The 12,066-nt window shown below is 37.1% G+C and overlaps 1 protein-coding gene across 7 annotated transcripts in view; it reads left to right on the top strand.

Moving 5' to 3' along the window:
• Nucleotides 1-11,012, top strand: part of LOC133554356 (myelin transcription factor 1-like) — a 180,734-nt gene extending 169,722 nt beyond the window's left edge. For 6 of the 7 annotated variants that reach the window (XM_061902981.1, XM_061902985.1, XM_061902982.1 and 3 more), the window contains one exon: nucleotides 7,562-11,012. In XM_061902981.1, the coding sequence (XP_061758965.1) occupies nucleotides 7,562-7,705 (144 nt within the window). In that variant the 3' untranslated portion in view covers nucleotides 7,706-11,012. The remainder of the gene's footprint in view (nucleotides 1-7,561) is intronic. The other variant, XM_061902979.1, reaches the window with a different exon arrangement.
• The last annotated feature ends 1,054 nt before the right edge of the window (nucleotides 11,013-12,066 follow it).

Genomic DNA, 12,066 nt, shown 5'->3' with positions numbered 1-12,066 from the left:
CCGAAAATAATACGTTACAGTAGTCGAGGCGAGACGTAACAAACGCATGGATAATGATCTCAGCGTCTTTAGTGGACAGAATGGAGCGAATTTTAGCGATATTACGGAGATGAAAGAAGGCCATTTTAGTAACGCTTTTAATGTGTGCCTCAAAGGAGAGAGTTGGGTCTAAGATAATACCCAGATTCTTTACCGTGTCGCCTTGTTTAATTGTTTGGTTGTCAAATGTTAGAGTTGTACTATTAAATAGAGTTCGGTGTCTAGCAGGACCGATAATCAGCATTTCCGTTTTTTTGGCGTTGAGTTGCAAAAAGTTAGCGGACATCCATTGTTTAATTTCATTAAGACACGCCTCCAGCTGACTACAATCCGGCGTGTTGGTCAGCTTTAGGGGCATGTAAAGTTGGGTGTCATCAGCATAACAGTGAAAGCTAACACCGTATTTGCGTATGATGTCACCTAGCGGCAGCATGTAGATGCTGAAGAGTGCAGGGCCAAGGACCGAACCCTGGGGAACTCCACACGTTACCTTAACGTAGTCCGAGGTCACATTGTTATGGGAGACACACTGCATCCTATCAGTAAGATAAGAGTTAAACCGAGACAGGGCTAAGTCTGACATACCAATTCGTGTTTTGATACGTTCTAATAAAATATTATGATCGACGGTATCGAAAGCAGCGCTAAGATCGAGGAGCAGCAACATAGATGACGCATCAGAATCCATCGTTAGCAATAGATCATTAGTCATTTTTGCGAGGGCTGTCTCCGTTGAGTGATTTGCTCTGAAACCGGATTGAAAGGTTTCACATAGATTGTTAGACGCTAAGTGTTCATTTAACTGCTCCGCAACAATTTTTTCAAGGATTTTTGAAATAAAGGGAAGGTGAGACACCGGTCGGTAGTTTACCATGAGGTCAGGATCGAGGTTAGGTCTTTTAAGAAGAGGATGAATAACCGCTTTTTTGAATGCTAGGGGAACAGTGCCCGAGGAGAGTGATAAGTTTATAATATTTAGCACTGATGGACCTAATAATACAAAGAGCTCCTTGATCAGTTTCCCAGGAAGAGGGTCAAGTAAGCATGTTGTCTGTTTTATTCCATTTACACGTTGTAACAATTCCTCTAATGTTATTTCCTCAAAACGAGAGAAACTATTTTGGAGGGCAGTATCCGCCGTATATACCATCGTGTCAGTGTTAATAGAACCCCGTTGTAGCTGGGACGCATTGTCTTTAATCTCCTTTCTAATGACTTCAATTTTCTTACTAAAGAATTGCATAAAGTCATCAGCTGAGTGGGTTGAACTACTGGAAGGGGTCCCTTGTTGGGTTAGCGATGCTACCGTACTAAACAAAAATTTAGGATCGTTTTTATTACGGTGGATGAGATTTGAGTAGTATTTAGCTTTAGCTAAGGTAAGCATGCGTTTATAAGTTATTAAACCATCACTCCATGCTTGATGGTGCACCTCAAGTTTAGTCGTGCGCCATTTGCGTTCCAGCTTTCTACATAATAATTTCTGAGCTCTAATTTCTTCTGTAAACCACGGGGTGCGCTTTTTTGGAGCCTTTTTTAACTTTAGCGGTGCTATGTTATCAATGGTTTCGCGCAGGGTGTCGTTAAAGTTGTTAGTGAGGTTATCAATAAAGCCCACATACTTTGGGAATGGTGCCATAACCGAGGGCAGTAGATCAGCAAGAGTTGTCGTTGTGGCCGTATTAATGTTGCGGCTGCTATAGCAGTTATTATTATTATTAGTTTGACGAACATGCGTCTGAACCTCGAATTTTATAAGGTAATGATCGGACAATACTTTAGTATACGGGAGTATCGTAACTTTGGAGACGGTGATACCCCTGACAAGCACTAGGTCTATCGTATTACCGTTGCGATGCGTGGGTTCATTTATTATTTGTGTGAGACCACAGCTATCAATTACAGTCTGGAGCGCTACGCACGGTGGGTCCGATGGGGTATTTATATGGATATTAAAGTCCCCCATTATGATTATATTATCGGCGTGTGTCACTAGATCAGCAACGAACTCTGAAAATTCATTGATAAAGTCCGAATAGGGCCCTGGGGGGCGGTAGATAACAGCCAGGTGTAGAGGCAGCGGTGTGACAGACTTCATAGTAAGCACCTCAAACGATTTATATTTATTATTTATGTTAGGACTAAGGTTAAAGTTTTCGTTGTATATTAGTGCGACCCCCCCACCCCTTTTAAGCGGACGGGCAATATGCGCATGTGTAAAGTTAGGAGGACATGCCTCATTTAGCGCAAAAAAGTCGTTTGGTTTAAGCCAGGTTTCGCTGAGACCGATGACATTAAGATTGTTGTCTCTGATAATATCATTAACTAATAACGTTTTGGGAGACAATGATCTTATGTTTAAAAAACCTATATTATAGGTAGTGGGCTGTTTTAGGGAGTTTTTGATCAAATTATCTGCAGTAGCAATATTAATAATGTTGTGTTTCTTATGCCCAGTGCATTTAGTATAGTTACGACCATATCTAGGAATTGATACGACAGGAATTTTCCGATTGTTTGTTTGTTGCTTTGATAAACTGCACGCATCATGGTTAGCCTCCTCAGTAACGGGGATTTTCCGATTGTTTGTTTGTTGCTTTGATAAACTGCACGCATCATAGTTAGCCACCTCAGTAACACACATGTCCAACTCTGAAACACTCAAAGCAGAAAAAACGTGTTCTAATTTAACTGACTCCTTACCCAGACCAGTAGTCTCGCATTTTCCATTTAAATCCGTCTTCATGATGGAGGGAAGTGGTGTTCTGTGGGGATTAGCCTTCTGCTTTGTTTTTAGCCCCGCTCGACATCCGCGTTTCCGATCACACCGCTGGCGTCTGCTCCGTAGACGGCCCCCGCTGGTACTAGACTCCCCTGCTTCACAGGCCGCTGGATGTAGCCGCCGACGTATTCCCATGCTAGTTAGCATGTTTAGCACGCACGCGTCTATCAGTCCAAAACGGCCCGATATGTCCACATCCAGAAGTGTCTGGCGGTCGTACGTGATCACGGAGTGACCACGATGTGAGCCAGCCATAAAGTCTGTGGAATTGTCCGGTATTTCTGACAAATGTTTCATCTTTAGCAGGAGCTCCGCGAGGACGCAGCCCGGGTACTGATTAATGCGAAGGGCTACCAGTTTGATACACACTTAAGTAAATTGCTAGAAATAATCCTTCCTTCCTTCCTTCCTTCCTTCCTTCCTTCCTTCCTTCTTTCCTTCCTAATACTGTTTATTGCAGGTGTCACCAACCTTCCTTCCTTCCTTCCTTCCTTCCTTCCTAATAAGGGGTCACCAACCTTTTTGAAACCAAGAGCTACTTCTTGGGTACTGATTAATGCGAAGGGCTACCAGTTTGATACACACTTAAATAAATTGCCAGAAATAGTCCATTTGCTCAATTTACCTTTAATAAATACATCTATATATATATATATATATAAATGGGTATTTCTGTCTGTCATTCCGTCGTACATTTTTTTATTCTTTTGTAGAGAATAAATGATGAAAAAAAACACTTATTGGAACGGTTTAAAAGAGGAGAAAACAGGAAAAAAATCCAAATTAAATTTTTAAACATGGTTTATCTTCAATTTCGACTCTTTAAAATTCAAAATTCAACCGAAAAAAATGAAGAGAAAAACTAGCTAATTCGAATCTTTTTGTAAAAATTTTAAAAAAAATTTATGGAACATCATTAGTAATTTTTCCTGATTAAGATTAATTTTAGAATTTTGATGACATGTTTTAAATAGGTTAAAATCCAATCTGCACTTTGGTAGAATATATAACAAATTGGACCAAGCTATATTTCTAACAAAGACAAATCATTATTTCTTCTAGATTTTCCTGGACAAAAATTTTAAAAGAAATTGAAAAGACTTTGAAATAAAATTTACATTTTATTCTAAAGATGTTCTAGATTTGCCAGAATATTTTTATTTCTATTTTAATCATAATAGGTTTGAAGAAATATTTCACAAATATTATTCGTCGAAAAATCAGAAGCTAAAATGAAGAATTTAATTAAAATGTATTTATTATTCTTTACAATAAAAACATTATTTTACTTGAACATTGATTTAAATTGTCAGGAAAGAAGAGGAAGGAATTCAAAAGGTAAAATGTGTTTTATATGTGTTTAAAAAACCTAAAATCATTTTTAAGTTTGTATTTTTTCTCTAAAATTGTCTTTCTGAAAGTTATAAGAAGCAAAGTAAAGAAATAAATGAATTTATTTAAACAAGTGAAGACCAAGTCTTCAAAATATTTTCTTGGATTTTCAAATTCTATTTGAGTTTTTTCTCTCTTAGAATTAAAAATGTCAAGCGAAGCGAGACCAGCTTGCTAGTAAATAAATACAATGTTAAAAATAGAGGCAGCTCACTGGTAAGTGCTGCTATTTGAGCTATTTTTAGAACAGGCCAGCGGGCTACTCATCTGGTCCTTACGGGCTACCTGGTGCCCGCGGGCAGCGCCTTGGTGACCCCTGCTGCATGGGAACCAATCAGTACTATTGATTCACCTAAACTCAAAGGTAGCACATTTCCATCCCTTTGTTGCAAGTGGTTAACACCGTCTCAAACACTTGGCGGGCAAACAGGCCTATTTAAAATGCTATTCAAAAAGTGGACTTAAAGAGCACACAGGTGAAATTTGATGAGAAAAAGATGCTATTTTGACTCTGATAACAATAATTGTTAGTTGGTTTTGCATGTTTAACGGCCCAGACACACATATTTTGGTACTTGAAGCATACTTACTGTTAGCATGTTAGCTTTGTTTGCTATTTTTGCATGTTTAACAGCCCAGAATCATACATTTTGGTACTTGACACATACCTACTGTTAGCATGTTAGCTTTGTTTGCTATTTTTACATGTTTAACAACCCACAGTCATATAATTCGGTACTTGACCCATACCTACTGTTAGCATGTTAGCTTTCTTTGCTATTTTTGCATGTTTAACAGCCCACATTCATATAGTTTGGTACATGACGTATGCTTACTCTTAGCATGTTAGCATTTTTTTTCATGTTTAACAGCCCAGAGTCATATATTTTTGTACTTGACACATACTTACTTTTAGCATGTTAGCTTTGTTTGCTATTTCTGCATGTTTAACAGCCCATAGTTATATATTTTGGTACTTGACGCATAACTACTGTTAGCATGTTAGCTTTGTTTGTTATTTTTGCATGTATAACAGCCCCAACTCATATAGTTTGGTACTTGACGTATACTTACTCTTAGCATGTTAGCATTTTTTTTCATGTTTAACAGCCCACAGTCATATATTTTGGTACTTAACGCATACCTACTGTTAGCATGTTAGCTTTGTTTGCTATTTTTGCATGTTTAAGAACCCAGAGTCATATATTTTTGTACTTGACACATACTTACTTTTAGCATGTTAGCTTTGTTTTTTATTTTTGCATGTTTAACAGCCCACAGTCATATATTTTGGAACTTGACACATACCTACTGTTAGCATGTTAGCTTTATAAGCTATTTTCGCATGTTAAACAACCCACAGTCATATATTTCGGTACTTGACCCATACCAACTGTTAGCATGTTAGCGCTGTATGCTATTTTTGCATGTTTAACAACCCACATTAATATAGTTAGGTACTTGACGTATACCTACTCTTAGCATATTAGCAATTTTTTTCATGTTTAACAGCCCAGAGTCATATATTTTGGTACTTGACGCATACTTACTGTTAGCATGTTAGCTTTTTTTGTTATTTTTGCATGTTTAACAACCCACAGTCATATATTTCGGTACTTGACCCATACCAACTGTTAGCATGTTAGCGCTGTTTGCTAATTTTACATGTTTAACAGCCCACATTCATATAGTTTGGTACTTAACGTGTACTTACTCTTAGCATGTTATCAATTTTTTTCATGTTTAACAGCACAGAATCATATATTTTGGTACTTGATGCATACCTATTGTTAGCATGTTAGCTTTACTAGCTATTTTTGCATATTTAACCGCGTATAGTTATATATTTTTGTACTTGACACATACTTACTTTCAGCATGTTTGCTATTTTCACATGTTTACCAGCCCACAGTTATATATTTTGATACTTGACACATACCTACTGTTAGCATGTTAGCGTTATTAGCATTTTTTTGAATGTTTTACGGCCTATAGTCATATATAATTGTTGGCTTTGTTTGCTATTTTCGCATGTTTAAGAGCCCACAGTCATGTAGTTTGGTACTTGACCCATACCTACTGTTAGCATGTTAGCTTTGTTTGCTATTTTCGCATGTTTAACAGCCCACATTCATATAGTTTGGTACTTGATGCATACCTACTGTTAGCATGTTAGCTTTGTTAGCTATTTTTGCATGTTTAACAGCCCACAGTCATAAATTGTTGTTTTTGAAGCATACTTACTGTTAGCATGTTAACTGTGTTAGCTATTGTTGGTTGTCTAACAGCACCGAGTCATATATTTTGGTTTTTGAAGCGTACGTACTGTTAGCATGTTAGCTTTATTAGCTATTTTTGCATGTTTAACAGCCTATACTCATATATTTTTGTACTTGACACATACGTACTTTTAGCATGTTAGCTTTGTTTGCTATTTTTGCATGTTTAACAGCCAACATTCATATAGTTTGGTACTTGACGCATACTTACTGTTAGCATGTTAGCTTTGTTAGCTATTTTTGCATGTTTAACAGCCCATAGTCATATATTTTTGTTTTTGAAGCATACTTACTGTTAGCATGTTAGCTCTGTTAGCTATTGTTGCTTGTCTAACAGCCCAGAGTCATATATTTTGGTTTTTGAAGCGTACATACTGTTAGCATGTTAGCTTTATCAGCTATTTTTGCATGTTCAATGGCCTATAGTCATATATTTTTGTACTTGACACATACTTACTTCCAGCATGTTGGCTTTGTTTGCTATTTTCGCATGTTTAACAGCCCACAGTCATATATCTTGGTACTTGACGCATACCTACTGTTAGCATGTTAGCTTTGTTTGCTATTTTTGCATGTTTAACAACCCACAGTCATATATTTTGGTACTTGAACCATACCAACTGTTAGCATGTTAGCTTTGTTCACTACTTTTGCATGTTTAAGAGCCCAAAATCATATAGTTTGGTACTTGACATAAACCTACTGTTAGCATGTTAGCTTTTTTTTCATGTTTAACAGTCCAGAGTCATATATTTTGGTAGTTGATGCATACCTACTGTTAGCATGTTAGCTTTATTAGCTATTTTTGCATACTTAACCGCCTATAGTCATATATTTTTGTACCAAACACATACTTACTTTCAGCATGTTAGCTCTGTTTGCTATTTTCGCATGTTTAACAGCCCACACATATATTTTTGTACTTGCCCCATGTTGGATGTTTGCAGGTGTACACATATTTTTGTCATATTTTTGTTACTTGACACTTTTTTTTTTTTTTTAGCAATTTGAAACACACTAAGTAGCCATCCGTCTGTTTCCGCGACTTGAAAGTGTGTGTGGTTCTCAGCAGGAGCCGATCACGGAGCAGAACCTGGACAGCTACGTGAGCACCCTGACCAACATGTACACCAACAAGGACTGCTTCCAGAGCCCCGAGAACAAGGCCCTGCTGGAGAGCATCAACAAAGCTGTGAAGGGCATCAAAGTCTGAGGTGCCCGGACGGGGTCGAAGGGGCCGTCGGCGTTCACACGCGTTGTGATTCGGCAGCAACAACAACAACAACAACAACAACAAAAGGGAATTCAGGTTATTTTAATAAACACAACCCAGGGAGCAAATCTGCGTGAAGAAAAAGTGACGAGGACCAAAACCCCATCATGCTGCTTCTGGGATCAGACGGAGGACGGCGCACCGGGACGGGAAGATTGGTTCTGTAGCATCCCCCCTCCCCCCCTCCCCCCAACACACACACACACACACACACACACACACACACACACACCAGCAATACGACGCATGCACTGACCGGAATGTTCTAAGGGAAGCAAAGCGGCGAGCTGATCCAGGACCAGCGCAGGTTGTGTCCATGTTGGGGGAAAAAAACAAAAAAAACGACAACTTTGTGTTTGTATTTATTTTTTTAAAGTCACGGTGTGCTGACATCAAAGCATTTCTATCATATTTCTTGTTATATATGAATTATTTGTCAAATTCTAACTTATTGACATTTATGTTATTGAGGTTTATTTATTTGAATCAATTTATTTATTGACTTTGTAACACTAAAAAAAAAAAAAAAAAAAAAAAAAAATTAAGCATCTTTACTGATTAATATGGAAGGCGTCCATATTTTGAGAATCTATATTGATAACCGTCGAGGCTTATCTTTCTTTTGGAGTACTGTACTTTTTCAAACAAATGTTTTATAACAGAAAACAAAAATTGGGGGATTTTATTTCTTTCTTGTTCGTTTTTTCTTATTTTTTGTTGGTTTACACTACTGAAAAAAAAAGTCAAAGTATGTATTTATTATTTATTTAATATGAAAGAAATTGACTGACGGCTGTGTATTTATTTTGTTATTTATGTGCGTGACGATGAGAAGTGAGCGAGTAGTCCACTGCTAACATGGAAATAAAGAACTCGGCATGGATATTGTTTGATGACTTAGATTACTGTAAACGGACTTATGTTCATTACTATACGCATACTTATGTTCTTTACTGTACACAGTTTTGTTCATTACTTAACACAGACTTATGTTCATTTCTGTACGCAATTATGTTCATTACTGTACACAGTTATGTTCATTACTGTGCACTTATGTTCATTACTGTACACAGACTTATGTCCATTACTGTACACATACTTATGTTCTTTACTGTACACAGTTTTGTTCATTACTGTACACCGACTTATGTTCATTACTGTACAGTTATATTCATTACTGTACACAGTTTTGTTCATTACTGTACACAGACTTATGTTCTTTACTGTACACAGTTTTGTTCATTACTGTACACGGACTTATGTTCATTTCTGTACGCAGTTATGTTCATTACTGTACACAGGGGTTACATTCATTACTGTAAACAATTATGTTCATTACTGTACAGAGACCAATGTTCATTAATGTACACAGTCGTGGCCATTACTGTACACCAACTTATGCTCATTACTGTACACAGTTATGTTCATTAATGTACACACTTATGTTCATTAATGTACACAGTTATGTTCATTAATGTACACACTTATGTTCATTAATGTACGTAGTTATGTTCATTACTGTACACATAGTTATGTTCATTGCGGTACACAGATTTATGTTCATTACTGTACACAGACTTATGTTCATTACTGTACACAGACTTATGTTCATTACTGTACTCAGATATGTTCATTACTGTACAGTTATTTATGTTCATTACTGTACACTGTTATGTTCATTACTGTACACAGTTATGTTCATGACTGTACACAGACTTATGTTCATTACTGTACACAGTTATGTTCATGACTGTACACAGACTTATGTTCATTACTGTCCACAGTTATGTTCATGACTGTACACAGACGTATGTTCATTACTGTACACTAATGTATGTTTATTACTGTACACAGATTTATGTTCATTACTGTGCACAAACTTCTGTTCACTACTGTACGCAAACTTATGTTCATCACTGTACACAGAGTAATGTTCATTACTGTACACAGTTATGTTCATGTTTGTACAGTTATGTTCATTAATGCACACAGACTTATGTTCATTATTCCACACAGTTATGTTCATTAATGCACTAAGACTTATGTTGATTACTGTACACAGACTTATGTTCATTACTGTACACAGTTATGTTCATTTTTGTACATAGTTATGTTCATTAGTATACACACTTATGTTCATTATTGGACACGGTAATGTTCATTAATGCACTTAGACTTATGTTCATTAATGTACGCAGTTATGTTCATTACTGTACACAGACTTATGTTCATAACTACGCAGACGTATGTTCATACACATAGTTTTGTTCACTACTGTACCCACTTACATTCATTACTGTACATATAATTGTGTTCATTACTGTACACGGTTATGTCCATTACTGTATACAGACTTATGTTCATTAATGTACACAGTCATGTTCATTACTGTACAGTTATGTTCATTACTGTACACAGACCTATGTTCATTACTGTAAACTGTTATGTTCATTACTGTACACAGACTTATGTTCATTACTGTATAGTTATGTTCATGACTGTACTTGGTTACTTTGATTACTGTACACAGACCTATGTTCATAACTGTAAACAGTTATGAACATTACTGTACACAGACTTATGTTCGTTAATGTACACAGTCATGTTCATTACTGTACATAGACCTATGTTTACTACTGTACACAGACCTATGTTCATTACTGTAAACTGTTATGTTCATTGCTGTACACAGACTTATGTTCATTACTGTATAGTTATGTTCATGACTGTACTTGGTTACTTTGATTACTGTACACAGACCTATGTTCATAACTGTAAACAGTTAAGTTCATTACTGTACACAGACTTATGTTCATTAATGTACACAGTCATGTGCATTACTGTACACAGACTTATGTTCATTACTGTAAACAGTTATGTTCATTACTGTACAGTAATGTTCATTACTGTACACAGACTTATGTTCATTACTGTCCAGTTATGTTCATGAATGTACTTGGTTACTTTGATTACTGTACACATACCTATGTTCATAACTGTAAACTGTTATGTTCATTACTGTACAGTTATGTTCATTACTGTACACAGACTTATGTTCATTAATGTACACAGTCATGTTCATTACTGTACATAGACCTATGTTTATTATTGTACACAGACTTATGTTCATTACTGCAAACAGTTATGTTCATTACTGTACAGTTATATTCATGACTGTACACAGACTTATGTTCATTACTGTACAATTATGTTCATGACTGTACTTGGTTACTTTGATTACTGTACACAACAGACCTATGTTCATTACTGTAAACAGTTATGTTCATGACTGTACACAGACTTATGTTCATTACTGTAAACAGTTATGTTCATTACTGTAAACAGTTATGTTCATGACTGTACACAGACTTATGTTCATTACTGTAAACAGTTATGTTCATGACTGTACACAGACTTATGTTCATTACTGTAAACAGTTATGTTCATTACTGTAAACAGTTATGTTCATGACTGTACACAGACTTATGTTCATTACTGTAAACAGTTATGTTCATGACTGTACACAGACTTATGTTCATTACTGTAAACAGTTATGTTCATTACTGTAAACAGTTATGTTCATTACTGTACACAGACTTATGTTCATTAATGTACAGTTATGTTCATGACTGTACTTGGTTACTCTGAGTATTGTACACAGACTTATCTTCATTACTGTACTTGGTTACTTTGATTACTGTACACAGCAGCTGGTTGCAAGGACTGCAAGCGACCGCTGTTGTGTTCTGGGTTTCGAACCAGCGCACGTTTGCTCAGTGGCAGACCCCCCCCCACCCCCCGAGCATTTTGTAGCAGCCGACATGGCTCCTTACGAACCTCTTGGACGCACAGTAGGGAAAGAGGGGTTCATACGGCCCACGTTCTGGATCTCGCGTGAGAGGAAGAGGGGGGGAAGGGTCATGGGGGGGCTAAAACCCCTTGCAATGCAGTCTGCTGGAATCGACGGAAAGCGCAGCAAAACTGTGGTCCAAGAGACATTTGAAGGGACTCTTACTGCCCGCCCCAAATTTGTCACGTTTCATGTGTCAGGTAAAACTGTGGTCCAAGAGACATTTGAAGGGGCTCTTACTGCCCGCCCCAAATTTGTCACGTTTCATGTGTCAGGTAAAGGAACCCGCTTCCCGCCGTGGCGTTTTTTTCTCTTCATTTCCGTGTCCGTTTGAGTCTCTGTGTTACGATGAATATTGTTCCGAATACGATGAGACACGCACCCTTGTAGCCTTACGGTAGGACGTCCATTCGTTTCCACGCACAAAGTGCCACCAACAGGAAAAAAAAAC

This window comes from Nerophis ophidion, linkage group LG06 (genome assembly GCF_033978795.1).
Source record: "Nerophis ophidion isolate RoL-2023_Sa linkage group LG06, RoL_Noph_v1.0, whole genome shotgun sequence".
In the NCBI taxonomy this organism is placed as follows: Eukaryota; Metazoa; Chordata; class Actinopteri; order Syngnathiformes; family Syngnathidae; genus Nerophis; species Nerophis ophidion.
The sequence above is the reverse complement of the archived record's forward strand: the minus strand, read 5'-3'. Positions and strand labels throughout refer to the sequence as shown.